Source organism: Carassius carassius, chromosome 4 (genome assembly GCF_963082965.1).
Source record: "Carassius carassius chromosome 4, fCarCar2.1, whole genome shotgun sequence".
Lineage (NCBI taxonomy): Eukaryota > Metazoa > Chordata > Actinopteri > Cypriniformes > Cyprinidae > Carassius > Carassius carassius.
In genome coordinates, this window is record NC_081758.1 from 31,507,517 (window position 1) to 31,530,756 (window position 23,240).

At 37.0% G+C, this 23,240-nt stretch overlaps 3 protein-coding genes across 4 annotated transcripts in view; 1 reads left to right on the plus strand and 2 right to left on the minus strand.

Annotated features, from left to right (window-relative positions):
• Positions 1-230, minus strand: part of LOC132139775 (cell surface hyaluronidase-like) — a 31,007-nt gene extending 30,777 nt beyond the window's left edge. Inside the window, exon 1 of the mRNA XM_059548387.1 lies at positions 1-230. This exon is cut by the window's left edge and continues 159 nt beyond it. The gene's annotated coding sequence lies outside the window, so the exon portion shown is untranslated.
• A 4,455-nt stretch (positions 231-4,685) lies between these two features.
• LOC132139776 (alpha/beta hydrolase domain-containing protein 17B-like) lies at positions 4,686-21,374 on the minus strand. 2 transcript variants are annotated; one of them, XM_059548389.1, is made up of 4 exons: positions 21,093-21,374; positions 19,122-19,589; positions 5,992-6,171; positions 4,686-4,958 (listed from the first exon to the last, which is right to left on the minus strand). In XM_059548389.1, exons 2-4 carry the CDS (start codon positions 19,586-19,588, stop codon positions 4,739-4,741), a joined length of 867 nt encoding a protein of 288 aa, XP_059404372.1. In that variant the 5' UTR covers position 19,589; positions 21,093-21,374; the 3' UTR covers positions 4,686-4,738. The 2 variants fall into 2 exon arrangements, with proteins under 2 accessions (XP_059404372.1, XP_059404371.1); XM_059548388.1 differs by having other exon boundaries at positions 19,122-19,594; positions 21,093-21,373.
• A 193-nt stretch (positions 21,375-21,567) lies between these two features.
• LOC132139777 (uncharacterized protein C9orf85 homolog) lies at positions 21,568-22,977 on the plus strand. Its single transcript, XM_059548390.1, has 4 exons — positions 21,568-21,901; positions 22,052-22,158; positions 22,260-22,373; positions 22,687-22,977. Exons 1-4 carry the CDS (start codon positions 21,800-21,802, stop codon positions 22,844-22,846), a joined length of 483 nt encoding a protein of 160 aa, XP_059404373.1. The 5' UTR covers positions 21,568-21,799; the 3' UTR covers positions 22,847-22,977.
• The last annotated feature ends 263 nt before the right edge of the window (positions 22,978-23,240 follow it).

The following is a 23,240-nucleotide window of genomic DNA, read 5'->3' on the forward strand; positions in this document are numbered from 1 at the left end:
GTCAGGCGCGGCTCGCGGAGGAAGTGAAATTAGGGCGTGTTTTGAGGATGAGAGAGCAGAATAAACTTGTTTGAAAGAGCCATTAGCATGGCGACAAGGGGCTCTTGGATGGGCGGGGCTTTCCGTTCAGGAGATAGGATCAGGATTTTCAATTAAACTGCTTTTGAAACTATAAAGTGCAATTTTTTGTTAAGATTTTTGTGGTTCAAATAATAAACGGCAAAATATGCCTGCCTATGTTTTTTGGCTGTTTTAGAGCAAGTGATAACAAGTGATAACCACGTTATTACGTCATTACGTTCTGACGTAAGGAATCACGGAACCGTTCAATTCTTTGAAGTGAGCTGGCTTTTCTAAGGAATCGAATCGGGGGAATGAGTCAGACGAAAAGAATTGACCAATAACAGTCGTTTGTGGTTACTGACCAAATTATTTTTTTATTAGTTAGTAGAGCTTGATGTGGCAGATTTTCATCTGAATGGCAGGCATGAATCTTTGAATTTAATACATTACACTTTTTATTGTACAAATGTCTCCAATACGATTAAACTCGTCTTTGAGATGTAAAATGCGACTGAATGATGGACTCGCTTTTCTGAGCCCCCATGCGACCCCTTGAGGAAGACAACTACTTGTCTCATACAAAAGTTATGGGTGAGCATCAGTGATGTCCAACAGAGATCCTCGGGTGTGTGTATAACATGCAGGCTGTAGAGGGAGTTAAAAAATAAATAAAATAAAAATAAATCTAACATGGTTAGATTCTGTACTGGTTCATGAATTGACAGTTGCAGGAAGCAGGGAACGGTTTAAAATACATGATGAAAATATGTAGCCTAATTCTCACTATAACATCCATAACCATTTAACAACATCAATAACCTTAAATGTTTTGGTGACATTTTATAAAAAAGTCTCTATATTGAAACACATCTTTATTGTCTTGTTTTCGGTTCTCATCTTTTCAATCCATTTAAGTGCCTTGTCTTTAAACATTACCCCCCCCCCCCCCCCCCCCTTAAAAAAATGGATCACGTGTTCCTGACTTCATGTTCAAAGCCCCAGGCTTTAATGGTCACTGAACCCAGGAGGTGCCGCTGACCTCTGCACAGCTAAAATGGTCTTGAAAAGAGAATACATTTGAAAGGTAAGGATCAGTGTTAAAAGCAATTCATGCAAATGCATGCCTCCCTGAAAGATGAGAAAAAAGACTGAGATTTACTAAGATCCTTATCAAATTCCCATCATTTAAATTAAAATTAAAGACTATACCGTGATCCCAACACAAACCACCATGATTCCTAAACAAATAGGACTGTAAACTTGGGGTGTTTTGATTAAAAACATAATTCTGAAAGAAAATGTTGCTGATTTATGACCACAAGAGGTCGCTTTAAATTACAACTGCATATAATAATATGTTTATTTCCAATTTTGTATTAGAACTATTAAAGATCATAATTACATACTTTATAGCAATTTTCTTTTACAATGGGTGCTTACAAAAACAGAAAAACAATATGTCTGGAAAAACTGAGACACATCAGTTTGTGCTTCAGTCTGACCAGTTAAAATCTATTCTGTGCCATACATAATATAATAATAAATCAATTTACAAGGGTAAAAACAAAATTATCACCAGTTTCATAGTAGAGAAAAAAAAAAACATTCAAATGAAGGTTATTTACAAAGTGTGGAACAGGGTGACAGTTCTCTTTCACATTTGAGAAGTACTATCATCTACGTTAGAGCATCATTCATTCTCCATATACAGACATTCAATCACATTAACTCTTATCACTGTGTCCAGTGGATCTCTAAAGAGAAACTAAATGTTGCTGCTTAAATTAAGCAGCAGTCCAAAGAAACAGCCTTATCATGGCCCAAGACAACAAAAAAAGTTATGTACATTTCATCTGAGAGACAAGATGGTATAAATTATTTTTGACTAAATGGCAAAGCAATGACTCCAGAAACGAGAGTTAAGTTCAGTATATGTATAGCCAAGAGGTCTGATGGATTTCCATTCAAAAACTGCAACAAACAGATAACAAATGGACTGTTACCAATATCACCATTACTCTATTTGAGAAGGTGTGTGTTTACTTTGGGCTATTGTAAGCCACAATTATAGTGTTTCTTTATTTTGAAAAGTCTATTTATTGGTACATTTGAAAGTCAAAACAGATATTCCTGTCATATTGTCCAGCATTGTTTTAAAGAATACACTTAAGAGAAAAACAGACAAGTGTGAGGACATGAATAAAAATAAACATACCAAAATCTCATACAGATTGCACACATTGTGCTTAAGCAGGCATGTTTTAGAAACATGTACATACAAAGTAATATATCAAAGTTTAATATATTATTTGGCATCACCTGTATGGCAATTATTTGTGCCAGAATGTTGCATTTGTACAGTACTCCATTGTGTATATGATCACATGCATACAGCAAAACAAAAACTGGACTCCAGTGGAATGGGTTGATTCTTTAGGACATAGCATCAAGATACAGAGTGGGGTCACCAAAACATCCGAGTCTGTAGAAGTACAGTTACACAAACACACCCCTAAGAAAGGCAGTAAAGACACATCTCCTATTTTCTCTATAGCATGGAGAAGTGCAACTTTATTAGAATAATAATAATTAAAAAAAAAAAAAGAAAAGAAAACCGCTGTCAAGTTCACAGTCGCCTGCTGGGTACCAGTGTTGGGGAGTAACTAGTTACATGTAACGGCGTTACGTAATTTAATTACAAAATTAATGTAACTGTAATTAGTTACAGTTACTAAGAAAAAATGAGTAATTAAATTACAGTTACTTATGAAATTTTTAACGATTACAAAGGGGATTACAATTGAATATTTACACACATCCACATACAGATTTAACTGATTTCTTTCCCAAATTGCACTGACTATTCTGAGACATACCGCCCTAATAATTTCCGGGATGCGGAAATACAGTCTGGTTCGTAGAATCCAGTCATAAAAACGGAATGCCTAACGCGGACGGAATATGCCACATTTTGGATGACTAAATCAAAAGTAGGTCAGTACACTTGAATCAAAACATGACATGGACTAGTGTCTGTGAATATTAAGCCCCAAAAATGCAATATATGACTCCTGCACGTTCTGCGTGTCTGTGGAAATCAGGCGCGGACTGGACACCGGGAGAACCGGGACAATTCCCGGTGGCCTGGCAGCCGATTTTGCCCGCTATTTTAATATCATTATTGTATAATTGCCTGCCGAATGTACTAAAGCGATCATTTGCGAATCCGCCGTTTGATAATTAAATCTCTAATAAATCAGGAAGTGTTAGTCATGACTCGCGCGCTCTCCGCGCCTCCGCCAAACGGTTTGGATCAGACTCAGAGTAATCAATGCGAGAGAGAGAGAGAGAGAGTGGACTTTGAAAGCGCACAACTGGAGCAGAGAAGCAGAACTATACTGTTCAGGGTTTCAGGTCAGTTTCATCTGTAAAGATGCTTTTTTTTTTCTTTTCTTTTTTATTCAATTAATCAAGCAGCAGCACGTTGCTCATCAGTCATCACTCAAAATACTATATAAAGGACATCATTATTATCAGTTGTAATGTTACAGTAGTAATTTAGCTGAAAAACAATCAAATTTTTTTTATAGGTTTAGGGGGAGCTACGGACAGACAACAACACTACCCTTACGAAAATTAACGTTTTAATATATTTCTATAAATCCAGAGAAAATAGTTACTATTGTTTAACTGTGGTAACCAAAAATTTAAAATGATTTTACAAATTGAGTTATTTAAAAATAAATACAAATCCATTTGCAAAAAACAAAACAAAAAAAAAGGTTATTGTATATAGGCTAAAAAAAGCATGGTAAATTTTTGTACGGAAAACATGACTCGTGTACAGTATTAGGATTTTTCTATAAAGATATTGTAGTATTGTAGAGTATTGTATTGTAAAGTATAGTTTTGTTCAATCTTGAGTATTAATGTCATGAGAGAGATGGATAACAGGGCAAAATAAAGAGACTGAAGAGAAAAATGGAAGTGAAGGTGCAGTTCAGGAGAGAACTTTTAATTATTTTGCATGTCCCCAAATTAAAGATTTAAACCTTTTTTATCTCAGGTCCATACAAAAAATAGTTTTGTCCATGAATTTGTTTGTATGAGTTTGAATTTTCCAGTCTGAATTTTTTTCCCAGTCCGCCCCTCCTGTAAATTAATGGCAAAGACATGGCTTCATTTACTACACATAGGCCTACTGAAGCTCGCAGTGTTTTCAACCTCTGCCATCTCAATATAGGAGTAAACGAGCACATAAACATAATTTCTAGAACTGCTCTGTGTCACTTCATGTGCATTTTACTTATTTTGAGAAAACTATCATCATATCATATACAAAGAGACAGCAGTTTAAAAAAAACACCAATGTTTCAGGAGTTTATTACACAGAATACGACACATGCTTATTAGATAACTGTATTTGAGTTGATGTATATGCTTTTATTCATTATTCTTTAATTTTCACAAATTTAGAAAAGTAATCAAAAAGTACTCAAAAGTAATTAGTTACATTACTTTAATAAAGTAATTGAAAAAGTTACACTACTATTACATTTTAAACAGGGTAACTTGTAATCTGTAACCTATTACATTTCCAAAGTAACCTTCCCAACACTGCTGGGTACCAGGGGTATGTTCATCAAGTAAGGTGAGTCCTGATCTTGAGGTCCATCTAAAGGTTTACAAGTTCGTGAGCCACAAACTGTTTCAAGCGCTCCAGGTACTGTCCATACAGCTCTACGTCATTGTGTCCCGCACCCTCCACCCACAGCGGCTCCACCGGCCGCTGGCAACGTTCGTACAGGGCCAGCCCATGAGAGAAATCAATCACCTCATCCTCCGTACCATGGATCACCAGCACCGGAGAGGTGACTTTAGAGATTTTATCAATGCTGAAGGGGAAGAAAATATATATATAAAAACACATGAGTAGAGTGTTCTTTAGTACAATGTTGTTTAACTTAATGTAATCTGTAAATTAATTTCTACATGAGACGGAGTAAAAAAAATAAAATAAAATAAAAAACAGATATGAAAGGGCATTTTTGGATGTCCAGTATTTTTCTCCAGCTAGATCACTTTTTTCCCATTGAAGACAAGGAGGGGGGCAACTAAAGTACACATTCTTTGTGTTTCTAAATGATTTCATAAGATTTTTACCTTCTTAAGTATCTGTATGAAATTTGTACCTGACTGGTCAATACGCATTAGTAAAAATGTTTTGGTTCATTATAATTTGGATATTGCATGTATCTGCTTTCTATATTGTATCATACATTTGCAGCAGTTTGCAAAATTGTATAATAATAATAATAATAATAATAATAATAATGCATACACTACCATTCATATGTTTGTTGTTAAGATTCTTTAATTGTTTTCGAAAGAAGTCCTTTATGCTCACCAAGGCTTAAAAAAAAAAAATCTAAAATACAGTAAAATAATTGTTTGCAATTTTCATACATTTTAAAATGTAATTTATTCCTATGATGGCACAGTCAAATTTTCAACAACCGTCAAGAGAAAATTCTTATTAATATCAATGTTGAAAATAATTTTTTTTAATTATATAAAAGTTTGTTACTTTTGATTTTGCCAACTGAATGCATCCTGTTGAATAATCTTGTTGAAGTATTCATTTATTTTAAAAACCATTAAATTGTAGTGCGTATATAAAATAAACACTGAAATACTTGTTAGAAAAGATTTGTCACTAGAGGGCACACAATAACAACAATGCCTAAGGGGCAGAAAACAGATGAACCAGCCAGGCGCCTTCTCTGCAATATGGCTGCTCAGAGCAAAACATGCGTAAATGAACAATATTGGTATGAGGTACTAAGAAAATTAGGGCAAAGAATGTGACTGTGGTAAACATGAGAAAACAGGAAAAGAAGGCAAGTCTAAGGTAAAAGAGATACTCACTTGGGGAATGCATCGAAGCAGTACGTCTTCTTGGTATCAGGAAAAGCCACCCGCATGCCTGAGGTCAGAGGGGAGTGAAGGATGACAGCAGCGCTCTCATACCGAGAGGCCAGATCCACTGAAGGGACCGTACCGATGCTCTGGCCATAAATGATCACATTCTCTGGCCTGATTCCATACCTAGAACACCACATTCAAATGATGAGTTCATACACACCTACACACTCGCCGATGATGCTGTGATCAGAACACTATTATCATATATCAAAGGTACAGGTTGTTTTGTTTAACATGCTTTCAGAACCAGACAAACTGGGAAGTGGTTTTTCGTGGTTAACATGAATGACATAATCTTTTGAAACTCTGTTCATATATATTACATAACCTCAACTGTATGACATGCCTTACTCCAATTATTATAGCTTTTACAAAAAAGCATGGGTGTGAGCCAAAATTTAAGAGCAGATACTAGAACAGAGTCATTAATCAAACATTCCCTGCAAGTCCAGCTGCTTGAGGTCAAAAGTCTGTTTTATTACATTTCATCAAGAGATTGCTTAAAGGGGAAGTTCACCTAAAAGAAAAGGGGGGAAAAAACTCCTATACTCATTTATTTTTAGATATAAAAATAAAATACAGAAATAAAAAATCTTGCTCTAGATAATCTAATAATTAATTTAAAAATAAACTCAAAAACAAATATGCTACAATGACACCCTTGCTTTTGAGTGATGCTATGTACGAAACTTTTGATGTGTTTTTTATATACATATTTATATTTTATCTCTTTCCCCTTTAATTTTTGATCTCTGTTGCTTTCTAGGTAACCTTTTATTGTCAAGCCCCTTGGATCAACAATGGTTGTGTTAGTGTTGTGCTCTATAAATAAATTGACTTGACTAAGAAAAAAAAAAAAAAAAACATTCTTACGGTCTGTAGTAACAAGCTGTAAAGCACAGACGGTTTCAAGGAATCCAATGAGATACAAGAAACTAAGTTTCAGTTCTCATGTACAGTGATGCTAGCAGGAACATTTGTAAAAAAAAACATCAAAATGGCAATGTGCCTATATCTAATAGAGCTCTGGAAACATTAAGGTTAGTTTTCCCAGTGAGCGCTGTGTGAACATTCCATGCCTTTTAAAGCACATGATTCAATAGTCTAGTGCAGGGGTTTTCAAACTGTGGGTCGCGACCCACTTGTGGGTCACAGAATGGAACAAGGTGGGTCACACAAAGTCACTTGGCTGCAGCTAAATTTGCGTTTCAATAAAAACACACACACACACTCACACAGTTCAGTCTAGGGCTGCACGAATGTGACGAGTGGGGCGGGGCCGAGAGCCGTGGAGTGATTGGGAAATGAGCGACACCTGCAACACTCACCGGTCTCGAGAACCCCGGAGGAGATAGGAAGTATACAAAAGAGGAGCGACGACAGTGAAGGACGAGAGAGGCCACTGGGTGGCGTCTGTACTTCCCGGTCAGAGAGCACCTGTCCATCAAAAGCTCACTATCCAATCAGAGTAGATCACTGTTAACACCACCCCCATGAGATGTTTGTGTCAAAACACCAAACGAAAAACTGCGAAACGTAAGCGAAATCTGTAGCAATGAATTCAGAATCCACGATTAGCGAAAACGAATCTTTGAAAAACATTAACAAAGAATGAAGCATATTTGAAGAGCCTGTTAAATTTGTGCGACTGAGTTAATTTTTTTTCATTTTCATAGTGTTTTTCTTCTTTTGTAATGGCATATTTTTGATAGTTTCTGAAAAAGTTACGTTCAGTTTTATAAAGTTTCGTTCATTATTATTGAAACAAATGTAATTCCATAAGCAGGGCACAAATGCAGGATTAATTGTAACACTACAAGATTTAAACATTTCCACGTAACAAAATGTACAAAAGTTTGCAATATTTCCTTGATGTATCATCTCTGTTTAGAGAAAAATTTGCCAAAGTTCAGAAGTCTTTTGAAGATATTGCTGAACATTTATTTAACCATCACAAAAATAAATATATTTTTTTTATTATTATTTAAAATGAGACACATCTGTTTATTATAATTTTTTACCAATTTCACAATTATTTTAATCTCAAAACTGTGTTAGATAGCTCTGCTTTGCTTCTCATGCTTTTCTAAATAAGTGTTGGATTGTGCTCCGTTCTCGCCGACACAAACGGAAGATCATGAATGTATTTTCTGCAACAAAACACAGCAGCGCAGATTACAGTTCACTAGAGTGAGCCTGCTTCACGTTTTTATGGACACTACATATTTTAACGTCTGTAAACAAAAATTAAAACTGAAATATTAGTAGTGAAAATTTTTTATTTTTATTAAATACTTAATTTCTGTCATCAAACTTTTAAGATTAGGCTTAAAGTAATGTCAATCGTTTTCTTATTTTTTTTTATATATATATTTTTTGGTGGGTCGTGAAATAGATTACACTTGTCTAGGTGGGTCGTAGAATGGAAAAGTTTGGGAACCACTGGTCTAGTGCACACTTGACTGCTGTACTGGTGGCAAACAGAGGGTCACTGAACTGGTTTGAAGTTGAAAATGAAAATTGGAGCAGTGTGAACAAAATAGATATAATTATTTACATCTGATCACAAAAGGACCTCACATATGTAGCATTATGAAGTACACTTCATCCATTCAGTTTCCTGTACAATCATGCCACTCACAATGAGCCACTGACACTAATACACAAAATAAAAATAAAAAAAATTAAAATAAAAAAAAAATCCATCTACATTACTCTGTGTGGTCATGTGAAAGAGCGTGGAATGTGTTCTGGAGAATGGCAGAAAGGATGTTCAAAAATGAGAGAAAGGAGGAGAAGTGACCGACTCTAACATTGTTATTTTCTAATGAACAAGTAAAAGTTTAAGAATTTTTACGCAGCTCTTGGCATTGGCAGCCCATCATGTTTTAATAAAATACATAAAAAGAAATAAAATAAAGTTCTATAGCACTATTTTTAAGTCTCCTGAAGTCTTAAAACAGATGTAAGGAAAAGACCCAAATTCGACCCACTCCGGAAATCTGCACAAGAATGCGGGCTAGATATAAACTTCAGGGGAAGGTTAAACCATCAGTGCACAATGTCTCAGGGTGACATTACACTTGGGAGATTTGGTTCAATTAAAATTAACTCTAGTGCGACTGCTCTAGTGCGGTTCATTTGAATAAAAGTCAACACTGCCCTATGAAACTTGTACCTGGTTCTTCCCATCTCAGTCCAGAACTAAATTTATCATTTACTTTTTCAGTCCAGAACATTTGGTACAGTAACTGTGTGTTTAACACATTAACTAATGTGTAACACATTAAGACTGTTCCTCACTCAAACTTATTGTATGACTTCAAGGGGATACTTATATTATAGTATACATGTCCTTTTCAGAGCTTGTCAGTCAATAATGACCACATTTTAAAAGACAAACCTATTCATTAAAGGCCGTGTTGCAGGGTTAAATTTTCAATGAATTTGTGCAATTTGCTTGTTGGTAATAAACATTTAAACTGTTATCCATTGTATTTTATGTTTTTGGGTATCACAAAATGGAATATAATATGAAAAAGTAGGTACTATCTTACAGCTGTTTGCAACGATTCTCCTTTCCCCCACAATGCATTGCATAACGTCACCTTGGGGAGAGAATTTACCAAAGCCCGCCTTGAGAGCATTGCGAGTGACTAGAGAGATGAGTAGTAGATGAGAGTATTCAGATAGCGCAGATTATAGATAAATACATAGAGATAGATAGATAGATAGATAGACAGACTAGATATATAGATAGATAGACAGACAGATAGATAGATATCAACCAATAGCGACCAAAACGCACTCACTTCCCTACAACACAAGCTTTTCAATGCAGTTTCCATGGGATGGCACCGCCCACACAAGCACCTGCCAAACACAGCAACATTTGCAACAACATTTTCACCGGAAGAAGGGATAAACGCTTAGAAAAGCCAATATAGTTAGCATGATGCCTTCTATTTCTAGATGACAAAGTTGACCAGTACTACGACACTATGACAAAGGTTACCGGTAATTATCTGAACTAACATCATCAAACATGATTTTTCACTTGGTGCTATTAAATGACAGTAAAAGAAATATATATATACACGTGTCGTTATTGTGCACTGCTGCTCGTAGACTAGCTTCAGTGCTCATTGCTCCGTTGCTAAATGATAGCAACTCGCCAGGACACTTCACCAACTCTCCACTCATTCTCCTAGGACCATGCATTTAATTGGCTTTGACGGCCATTAGTTCTTGGCAATTCTTCATTTGCCCTCTCACGTCTGGCAGGTTCGAAATTATACGGCTGTGGGCCATCATACATGTTGGCTCTTGCCACCTCTTCCTCATCCCAGTCAGTCGTCATAGTTCTAATACTAGACTGAGGCTACCTTTCCTCCACTTCTCCCCAACGTGACGTCATCGCCGAATTGCATTAAAAAAAAAAAAACGTTAATGCCAAAAATTTAAAAAACCCATAATGTACCCATTAATCGACAGTGGTGGTTAACCTGCAACATGGGCTTTAAAGTACATCTTCAGGATTCCAAAAGGGCCTGTGCCCGGTTTGCATGAAACTCCTTAAGCGAAGAAATCCCTTAGATATAAGGTTAAGGGTACCCTTAGTGAAACTTGGGTTGCAAGAAAAAAACCCTAAGGGTTTCCTTAAGGAACTTAAGGCTGTTATTAAGTTTTTCCCCTGAATTATCTAAGTGTTCCCTTAAGCGTTGCTACAAAGTCCTTAGTGACCATTTCACCTTAATAAATTTAAGGGACCAAAACAGCTCCCTTAAGTCAACTTAAACTCAAAATATGATTGCTGATTTAGTGTTGAAGAGGAGGAAATACCAAGGCGTGTTTTTAATGATCGTAATAATCCCTTGGAGATGATGAATGGTTGATTAAAGGCTGAAAAGTATTATTATTATTATTATTATAACCACTTACGAAAACAATAATTGCCTTTTCGTCCTCTGTCTAGTTTGGTTTACGTTTTTTTGTTTTCTGTTATGTTTGTACTCTCCATAGCAAAAATATATTAATACAAGTGTGATTTCAGCAAAGGTCTGGCTTTGTGGTTCGTTATGTCCTGTTTACTGTTGGAGGTAGTAACTATAGCAAACGCGACAATCTTTGCCGTATGTTGTCAGAAACTACTGTGAAACGCTTAGTATAAACACTTAGGTAAGGGTGACAGTTAAGAGGTTTCTTGCAACGCTCTTAATGAAATCCCTAACCTCAGGGATTTTTTTTCCCCTCAGGGAAACCCTCACTTAAGGAGTTTCATGCAACCGGGCACTGGTACTTTCAGATCCAGGAGAATGCTGATGGTCTGTGGAATGACGTTTCATCCAGTCAGATTCAGAAAGGGATGGTAGGGCCTCATCAAAGACCTAATTGACAGAGTGCTAATAAACACTTATTTATTTTCAAACACATCTTATTTTCATTAATTTCAAGCTGCCATTTCAGTATGTAGGCTAAAAAGATAAGAAAATCAAAACAACACTTTACCATGCCAACATGGGGTTTAAAAAAAAAACATGTACCAGATTACCTTTAATAAGTTAATAAAGCAGCTGGCTGAGAACAACTCTAGTGTGATAAAAAAAACTTGCCAGGTCACTTCCTAGGTAGACGATGTTGCTATGACTGCAGTCAGGCCTGTCCTTCCAGGAATCAGGGAATCAGTTGCTAGGCAACCAATCAATATTTGACTTGGAGAACTGGCTGCTGGCTCCGCCTCCTCACCTCTCAGATGGAGCTGCGCTCCATGAAAGACTGACACCGAATTCCCACAAGCTTCCTGATTGAGATGCTTTTAGCTCTCAGCCCAAAAATACTCATGAGCACAATGGTCATTATGTGACTTCAGGAGGAAATGGGGCACAGGATCTCATTCAGTACAGCTGCTACTGCTGGCTGCCGTGGCCTTTCCTTTATGACATCACACTCATCGTTTTTGGAGGAGGAAGACAAAAGCCATTTCCTTTGCTTCTCCCTTCTACTGGAACGGTCTCAGACTTTTGAATGTGGAAGACAATACATATCACCACCATTTTGCTGTTTTGAAGACAAAATAAGATGGTTCGGTTTGGTAGAATATTGAATATGCTGCCAAGTCTAGTTGCAAATACCTATACGAAATGCAACCAAACTAACTAACTGCAATGGCTAGCTGTGATAACAGATGGTCGTATCCAGACCAACCCCTCTGATATGAACCTGGCTCAAGTCAAGTCATTCAGGCTATGCCATAGCATTGCACTGGAGTTCACTGTGCCATCCGCTTTTCTTGTAAATGTTTAACAGATCTTTGCGTGCGTGTGTGTGTGTCAGCCCCACCTGATTTTTCAGCACTGACTCACCTGGCTGAGCAGACAAAGGTGTGGCTGCCCTACACTATGATTACATAAGATACAAACCATCCTGATTCTCGATTAGTGTAGTTTAACAAAGCATTTTGCCTTTAACAGGGACTGCGCTGACTGTGGACTGACAAAAACGCGAAGCTTGTTTGTTAAATCACCATGGGTTTATAAAATATTTGTACCTTATTTATCAGTATTGAATATTTAATTGTTTTCACTTATTGAGTCTGATCATCATCTAGTACCATCTCTGTGAAGTTGGAATGAAATAAATATTTATCCTATCAATTTTGTAAATGTAGTTCTTTATCTTTAAATCAAAATGTCATAACCTTATCTTCCAGTAAAATGACATATGCCGGACTTCTCCAATCATTTAGTTCCCCCACAATTGCTTGCATGCAACGCCCACATCTCAAAATCCATTCAACAACCCATGTATAGAACCAAGTCCCCTCTGAAAACGAATAAATGAGAATAATAATCACCAAGTCTCAGTCAAATATTTTTGTACTGCAAGTTGCAACTGATCATTGTGACAACTAATTTTCTATACTGTACAGTAGGGATGGATCTACCTGCCTAAAGAGTCCAGTTCCAGCCCTGTTCCAACACACCTGTGTGTAATTATCAAGTCCTGAATATCTTAACTAACTGATCAAGGTGAATTTTATCAGGGTTGGAGCTGCACTTTCCATGAAGGCAGAGGACAGAAGTGCGCACCTCTGCTATACAGTTTGTATACAGTGTTAGTCTTTAAGTTTCTACTCACATAAAAGTCAAATTAATATTAAAGTCAATTTATTTATAAGTTACATAAATCACATATTTATATATCTTACATAAATCACAAAATAAACCCAGACAGAGCGATCAGGTCTAAAGTAAAAGTAAACAGAGGACACAATCGAAACTGGGATCTTTCTACCTGATGTAACAGCTGCTTTTTGTGATTGCAAATCATACTTCACTGGCCACTCAACAAAGGGAAGAGAAAAAAAGCTTTGTTGCACGCCTCGCCGAGTCAATCAGCATGGTCTGATAAGCACTCTCGTCTATTGAGATCAGATGGAGAATTTCCAGACACCTAAAAGGCAGGTGCTCTACATGCTAGCTGTTCGGAGGATTATATTTTAGAGTGAAGTTAAACCCATCAAAACCTGAAAAGCAGATGAAAACCCAAAGCGCTCACACAAATCACACAGAAATGTGTGCCTGTGAAAATGCTATATTGTAGCAAAAGATTTCAAGTTTAAAGCATTCATTTCACAATTTTCCTTTTTATTCATTAGTTTTTAAAAAGCCTCTCACGCCACAGCTGAGCATCAATTAAGAGATTTGAAAACATGGTCTCATATTTGACTGTTAAGATATTTCATAGGCTAGATTTCATAGGATCATTTTTCTTCCTCTAAACAGGATTCTCAAGATTCTGTAATCCTCTTTTTGAGGATGATTTAATAAAACAAAAGCAGGCAATGCAGACCAGCTCTGACAGAATGAGACTAAAATGCTGATTATCCTCCAGCAATGGTGGGAAAAGCACTGCATACAATGGCGGACGATCAAGCTTTTTCTTGAAAGGGACAAAAATGTTTCTATGAATAAAGAAAAAAAAAATCCCAACAGGAGCCACTCTGTTTTACAGGAATGAGAGAAGATTTGAATGGGCCGGCTTACTTAATCCTACTCCGCAGCAGCAACACAGGCACATGGCTGTTTTACAAACATACCCAAAACATTCATGTGGTTACAGGCACAAAGCCTTACATGAACGACAATGCTGCAACATCTTGCAGCATCGAAGTATACACAATTAACGGAACTAAATTCACATGACCAACAACCACAGATGACATGGAAAGACATAATAATCTGGGGCACATGATAAAGCTTGCATGGCCTTGAGATAGTTTCTCTATGTCCACAGTTTCACATACCCAGCTGCCATTGAAGAAGGAAAAAAAAGCATTTCAGTCAGAGTGTGTGTGCTTCCCTTAACTACAGGGAAATGAAAACGCCACTTCAAAAAATCTAAAACACAACCGCAGTCTGAAGTAGACCATGTGCTAATACACGTGCTAAAACACTGACATTGTGAAAGGCACAATTTTCATCCTGTAAGCATTTAAAAGATGCACAGGACATTTGGATGGGGTCTAAGAGATAGTAGGCAATTTTAAATATATATCCCAAGGGATCCACAAAGACAAAAGGCACAACAGATACCAAAGAGACCATACCAATCAAAACATTTGAAGCCTGGCCCGAAGAACAAACATCAACATTGACTAGACCAGAAGAAGAGTAATCTATTTTACAGATCCATACCAAAATTGGGTGGGTTGTATATATGGAAAACTATATGTTTTTGGTAGGGGTGCACCGAAATTTCGGCCGCCGAAAATTTTCGGCCGAAATGGCATTATCGGTTTCGGGCCGAAATAAAAAAAAAACCAGCCGAAAACGTAAACCGAAAATGAATTTCACCCGCCCCTCCCATCCGTGAGCAAGCGCTTAGGTTTCACTCACGGTCGAGCGGTTATCACGCGTCTGCCTATCAAAGATTAAGTATGTCAAAGGGCTGTCACAATCAAAAAAAGCTTGTCACAAAAGCTGCACAATCGATCGGACCAACCAACACAAGTTTCGAAAACGAAAACAGGGAATCGATTTTAACGGCCTTCTCTCGGAGCGCGTCCAGCTCGTCACTATACGCTCGCAGCGAACGCGCGTCACACAGCAACTGCAGGTTCTGACACACACACACACACACACACACACAGAGAGAGAGAGAGCATATTAGTGCATAATATCAATGCAGCCTTCAGTAATGTTTTTCATTGATGTTATGGCAGTCCACATTGCTGACTTGTGCGCGTCTCAAGCGCCCTCTTTACGTTCGCCCTAATGCCTATTTAGTTGTCGGTGGATTTGCCTATATTTGGCGTTGAAAAACGGATCAACGCCAAATATAGGCAATTTACTAACGATTCAATGAACACTGCCTATGTCTCAAAAATCGAACAGGATTTTTTTTTCACAAAAGTGACAGCCCTATACGAGAGGACACCAAAGTTGCAATATGTAACATTTGTTCTGCAAAAATCTCCAAAATTGTGGATTTTTTTGCACAATTTTTAAAAAACTATTTTATTTGATGGAACATAAAACTTGAAGAATAATTATTATCTATATTTATTGTAAAAAATATTTTATGTTTTGTTATGTAACTGTTAATAAAAGTTTGATTATTGTGATTTTTCAATTCACATCCATTAAATACAAGCAATATATATATACATTTTTAAAAGAAGCCATTTTCGGCTTCAGTTTCGGTTTTCGGCCAAGTGCATCCTAAATTTTCGGTTTCGGCGCAGAATTTTCATTTCGGTGCATCACTAGTTTTTGGTGGTTGGTGGTTTGCCATATAATTCACTTCTGATTCACTCTAAGCGCTATTCACATAAAACACATTCTTGTTCTTAAAGACACAGGATTGAAAAAGGAAGAGAGCACAGGGTCTCCAGAAGCATTTTTTAGAAATCGAACATCTTTTAAGTTGACAAGATGTGCCCGCTGAAAATGCAGCCAGATGTGGCACAGCACTCAAAGGTGTCCATGATGTGCATGTTGTTTACAAAGAAAAATAAATAAAAACATACAGTGGAATATGAAAGCACATTCTGTGAGAACCAACCCTGAAGGAGCACATTCTTGAGTTCAAAAACATCTAGATGGTATGCAATGGAACAGAATGTAGTGTCTCAACATACGTTTTTAAAAGTGGGGCTACAATTAACTTAACACTGCATCTGAAAAACTACACACATAAATATCACACATATACACTCCAATTTAAAAGTTCTTCTATAGAGCAAGGATACATTAATCTGATCAAAAGTATATTTTTTCTAATGTTACAAAAAAAATTAGGGCTGCAACTAACGATTATTTTGATAATCGATTAATCTGTCGATTATTTTTTACGATTAATCGATTAATCGGTTTATGTACTTATATTTTAGTTTTTTTCAATTTTTTCCCCAAGTAAATTATTAATAAATGGTCTTTATCCTTCAGCATAGATTTTTAAGAGATTTTAACCATTTTGCACTGTCATATCCTCATCAAAAATATACCTGGAGTTGATTTATTGTGTTAGTAATCCTTTGTCGAACTCTTCTGCAATCAGAACACTGACCCATACTCTAGCAAATTTCACAAGTAGATTTCAAATAATGTTTTCACCATGGCAGTCCTTAGAGCTCCTAAAGTAGTTTAACATCCCGAACAAAGCTTAAGGAATTTTTCAGAACATATTTTCACGAAGAATAAGGATAAAACAGAATAAAATTACAGTGCATTGTATTTTATTATTTACTTGGAAACAGCTTTATAGCTTTTGCTGTGAAATTGTAAACAATCCTTCGAAAAAAGTGCCAATGGCATGAAACCTAAATGGAACTCAGAATTGAAAGTAAAATCCATCAGAAGGTTGTCCAGAAAAAAAAATTGGACACACACAAAAAACCTGCTGTGTGAAAAAGAGCAGTGAATACTTAGGAAAAAAAGTCAATTTCAAATTTTGAGCGCGCAAAAGACGCGATATGTGAACGTCCCCTTTTTTGAAGGCTCAAAGTATAGTACTCCCACATCACGCTGAATGCTGCAGAGACCATAGACATGTATAGAAAGGCTAGATGGCTCAAGGGGGAGTCAGCTGTGTCGTCACTTGGCAGCCATCTTAGGTCAGGAGACTGCGCTGCTGCTCCCTGCTGCTGTGGACGGAAGGTGAGTGACATACGCCAACTAAAAGGCTCGTAACTTGCTGAATTCTTAACGGATTTACAAACGGTTTGGTTTATTACAAACCTTATTAACGTGGCTATGATTTTTAAATTGTAATTTTTAAATTGTGATTTTTAAACGATGTTTAAATTGTAGCTTCACGTTTTGAGAAACGCTTAACATTGCAGCGTAGCTGTGTGTTTCATGGCTGCCCTCTACTCTAAAGTGATACCACAGTCGACATTTTCAATTATTAACAGGTTTCCTGAGACCAACAACGTTTCTTGACAACCTAATCTTTTGTCTAAATGTCATTTTGTGGATGTGGTTGTATTTATTTGCTGGCTAGCAGTGAAGAGGTCGTAAGTTAGTCACCAAGCAATTGTAAATTGGTGGGAGAGGCAGGGTTAGTCTTTCGTTTCAACATAGCTTTGAGTTACACATGATTTCCAAGTGGTTTGGTTTCTTAAAAACATCTTTACATTTGGATTACTTTACTGATTGATTACTTTTTGGCTGCACCAACGCACGGAGCCTCCAAACCAGAACGCGTGGGATCACCTTTCAGAAGTAAGAAAAGAAAATATTATGACTATTATTAGGATACTTAGTAATACAAGTTCTGCTAGGAATAGTGTAACTGAGACAACATTACAAGATTGGCTACATATATTTGCATACTTGCAGTACATAGAATCAAAATGATAATATATTTTATACTGTATTTTAGTCCATACCCTCAATGTTGTGTATGGGTATACCTAGTACTTTACCTGTCTAGTCTACTTAATATACTATTTTCTTAATAAACTCCGTGGCTATAATTTTTCACAAGTATGCAGTTAAATAGCCGCATCCCTGAAGTTTATGACACACCAAGCCGTTTGAAAATCGGTTGAAAATTTAGCAAAATATAGTTATTTCAGCACTACATGCACAATAGACTTTAATGTTATAACTGGACGAGCGGTCCTGTCCTAAGATGGCCGCCGTGTGATGTCGTCGGGTCCCATTGGCTCTCAGCGCCGGTAAGCTATCTAAAAAGCCTTTCTATACATGTCTATGGCAGAGACGCTGTTCGGGAAGCACGTGACATAAAACGAGGCCAGCTATTGGCTATTCGCTACTTCTCCTGCTGTACTGGCTGAGTAAAACCTCCGGTGGCTCATTACTGCCACACTTTGGTCACCGCGGATTTGAAATATGCAAGAAATGAGCCGCTTACGGCAAATAAAAGTTATTTAGCAACGAATCGATGACTAAATTAGTTGACAACTATTTTAATAATCGATTTTAATCGATTAAATCGATTCGTTGTTTCAGCTCTAAAAAAAATGTTTTTTAAATAAATGCTGTTCTTTACAACTTTCTATAGTTCAAGGAATCCTGACAAAAAAATTCAGTTTCCACAGATATTACGCAGCAAAACAAAAAAGCTGATCATATTAAGAAATGTTTCTCATGTGACACTGAAGACTGTAGAAATAGCTGCTAAAAATTCAATTTTGCCCTCACAGGGGAAAAAATCATATATTTTTTAATAAATATAAAAATTTTAAATTGTCAATTGTACTTACAAATATTAAAGAAAAAAACCTCCTGTAAAAATATTTTTTTCATATACAAGTCAACATTACTAATCAACTAGTTGGCTTATGGAACTGCCATTACTCATTCCAGTGTAATATACATACAGTTCAGAACTTTGTAAATACACATTTAAAAAAGAAAAAAATCATCTAAATATTGAGTCACTCTTGGAAGTGTGGTAAGAGGCCTGTGTGACTTCAGAAATGTGTTGTAAGAGACACAAACTGTGGCATAACTGATAAAAACTACTGATAACAAGAATAGTAAAAACAGTCTGACTGAACAGACATTAAAAAAAAACAACAACAGAAAGCAGAAACTGCTCACCTTGTTCGTAGTGCATGCCAGGCAGCGTCCACATCAGCATACAAATTCTTCTCCGAAGGCTTCCCAGAGCTTGCCCCGTATCCAGAGTAGTCGTAGGAGAACACGTTACAGTTGATGCGGGAGCCCAAGCCGATGTAGAAGCTACTCATCTGACCCAAGTCAACAGCATTACCATGGGAAAACAATAAGGTGTAGCGAGCGTTGGGAGAGCATCTCACAAACATACAAGCGATTCGGTTCCCTCTAGATGTCCGGGTCATGAAGCACTCAATGGCGTCCTTCTCCCGGACAGAGTACTGCCAATCCGCACGCTCAGAAAGATGGAGGGTCCAGCGGCTGCCGCTCTCATCACACATCATTGTGTAGGTGGGCTCCGGTGGAAGGAAGGCCAGCTTGGAAGCTATTCTGCTCGGGCACGGCGGACAGCAGAAAAGGCCACATAGCTCACTCAAAGACAAGTGATTCATCCTTCACTTGAGAAGAAGAACACAGCAGATTGGCAAATGAGTGGGATGGAAACAAAGTACAATACAAACAAACAAGTCAGATGTGTTTTAAAGGGATCAAGTCTGTGATTTACTCACCCTGATGTAATTTTAAACCTATATGACATTCTAAGGAACACAAAAGATATTTTGAAAAATGTCAGTGTTTTTTGTCCATACAATTAAAGTCAGTGGGGTCCAATGTTGTTTTGAACCCCGCCGATTTTCATTGTTTGGACTAACAGCTAAAACATTATAGCCTAGAAATCTAGACGCACCCTAGCGGCAGCAAAATGTATTTCGCAGCCTAGAGTACATCTTGATGTAAGTCTGGATGGCCAGGCTAAAAACATTGAAAATACCTCATTTTTAACAGAACTAGACAGAGCCAATACAATAGGTGAATTATGTCCTTGAATTATGTCCTGCAGTTTCAAGTAATTCAGTTTTAAATGTGCACTGTTATGGTATACAAAATGCAATTGAAACTGTATCTGGCATGAAACTAAACAGATTTCATTAACAAAAAATTTTCAATATTCACCCCAGTTCTGCAGACCAGGCAGTTTCTATCTTAGTGCTAACCTGATGTCATTAATAATGACTCTCAGACTTCACCCTTAAGATAGCTTTGACGTGTATGCTACCTGATCCCTTTATCTAGGAGTCATGGCAGCTGAAATACACCCTCATTTTACTTAAAAGAAAATTTGGCAAGAATTCTTTGGAATATCCAGTGTTTTACAAATCTGGAAAGCATATCAGAAATCAACAATCACCTTCCTAATATCCCAAAAATGTGTCTGGAAATCACTTCACCTTGGACTCCAAGTAAGTGACATCACACCAATTTAGTAACAAAATAACCATTTAACCTCTTAACAGTTTTCTCAACCAACTGGTGGGCCATAGTGATGAAAACAATGTGAATCAGAACCAGATCTGACCCATAATATTCAACCCCCCACCCTCAGATCCATTAAGCAGGAGACAATGTCTCTGTGTTTTGGACCTCACATTCCAAATGTTTGGCTTCCATTCACATTTTTTTCTATTTAAAGATAAGAATGGGGGAAGTACAAGAACTGGTTATTTTATTCACCTTCATATATATATATATATATATATATATATATATATATATATATTCTTTCTCCTAAAAGTTTTAAACAATCACTTTGTACACATAAATAGTAAATACATATATATTCAAATAAACATTAGAGACCAGTTTATAATAATATATGCATCTATAAAACATTTAAGTATATGATAGCATGATCTACATAGTTATTACGACATGATTTTAAGGTATCAGAGAACGACACAAACCTCAAGTGAATCAGAAGTGTTTGATTACTGAAGTAAGCTTAGTTAACATGTTCATTCCTATAGTCTAGTCAATGTAACAGCTTAATTGAAAAGGCTGAAGTGAACTATTTGATTAGCATGGGCAGCTAATTAGCTCATTTAAACCATACTCTACCTTTACTAGAAGGTCCCGAGATCTGGAGAAGTCACTGTATCAGATGAGTCGAACAGGAGATTCCCTTTAAATGATCACTCTGTCCACTTAGCCAGATCAAGAGTCCCTCAAAAGCTGCCTCTGGTCCGTGCGATCTTGTCAACATGTGGTCAGTGTTTCGTGATCAAACGAGATCAAAGACTGAAGATATTGATGCAGGCTCGACGTTATTAAATAAACAAAAATGTCTAATCAAATCCGTTCAGTAAGGGTGATCTCATCTCACACCAGTGCGTGCCCAAAGCTGTGTCTTCTGAATTTCTTGCGGAACGCCGGATATCAACGTCAACAATGAACGTTCTACTGACCAATCAGATTCAGGGATAGATACGTTCGACCAATCACACGCGTCCTCGCTGCACCCGGACGCTTGTCGAAAACACAATAACATTGATTAATGATCTTACCGCTGTTGATCTGTAAATCTACATAATGATAGATTAGTTGAGCTTCCAATAATTAAATATTACAACTCAACATTTTTAACGTTTGCTGTGTTGAGTGAAGTTAGTAATCTTTCGTTTGAAGTTGAAAAGCAGCCAATTGCTATTTACTTCCGCTGTTTTCGCATTGCGTCAAACGCCACTTCAACGTGTGAAGCCACGCGGTTTCTTATTCGGGTGTTTTAAAACTCACTGTTTATATACTACATATATTTTAGTGTTAAAATGAGTTCTCAAAAAGGAAATGTTTCCCGATCGCGAGGCCCAAAACACCAGAATGTGACAGCCTTCAAAAATGACAAGTATGGTGCAAGCGCACAAGTTAAGGTAAGCGCTTTATAAAATAAACATAGTAGAATCTAATTTCCATTTTATATAGTATCAGTTTTGTTTTCTTAAAGTTCATATAGCTGTTTCGATGTTTAGCTTATTGTTGCATGTGTTTTTGTGTGTAATCGTCCCTTATGATGTTACCAGAAAGCCAAAGCTATGGTTCATGAAGGTCTGTGCCAGCGCTGCAAAGATGTGTTAGAGTGGAAAGTCAAGTACAACAAATATAAGCTCCTTACACAGCCACGAAAATGGTGAGATGAGGGAGGATTTACTGCATAGCAACTGATAAAAGGCAAAGAAACTCCTCCACATTGAACCCATTTCTTAAATGTCGTTTCTGTGCCTTTTCTAGTGTGAAGTGTCTTCAGAAAACAGTGAAGGATGCCTATCACATCATATGCAAGCCATGTGCACTAAAGCTGGAGCTTTGTTTGAAATGTGGGAAGAAGGAAGACATTGTCATTCCGTAAGTAGACTAGACTCAGGCCTCTTTAGACTGACCATGTACAGATATGTGGAAAGAGTAGAGCACGTGTGCCATCTTGTGGACATATGCATTAATGGTAAATTTACAGCAAAATATTCCTTTATTAATTTATTTCTGGCCACTTTCACTGCTCTGTTATTAAATCAGCTTTCCATAATTAGAGACACTTCTTTAATTAAAATTACCTCGTCATGTATGTGTTGAAGTGTGTTAAACTAGTAACTGTGACCAACCAATTAAGTTCTTATAATTCACAGGTGTTTTAGTGTTTCTGTCTGGTTTTTGTTTTTAGACTTGACAAGAAGGAAGAAGAGGTAGAGAACACGAGCGAGTCAAATAAAGAGAAAAGACAGAAAAAAAGAGATGAGGAGGAAGAAGAGGATGAAGATTTTGATGACGTGGGCATTAGCAACGATGATTGTGATAGTGATTTAGAGGCGGAAGGAAATTGACATATGCAATTTTCTTTATGCATTACCAGCAAACAACTACACCAAAGAACAACGTATCTAGGGAAACCTGAGGCTGGGTATTGGACATGTACTCACCTGTTCATCTGCTGTTAATTGGGGAAAGACTCCCGGGTTTTCATCTAGACCCCTAACTGTTATCTTGCAGGATCTGAAACGGTCATATGCCGAAACCCCCAGTCTTGTTTGTTTTTTTAAATCAACACAACCATGTTGATAGCATTCATGTTATTGAAAAGCTGTGTGAATTAAATATGTTTTATTATCATATGAAGCACATTTGGTCAGGGGGCTGAAATGGGAAGTACTTATGAAACGGGTCAATTTATTAAAAGACCTACATGCTAATTTTGTATTGCTTAGACAGCTGTCTGTT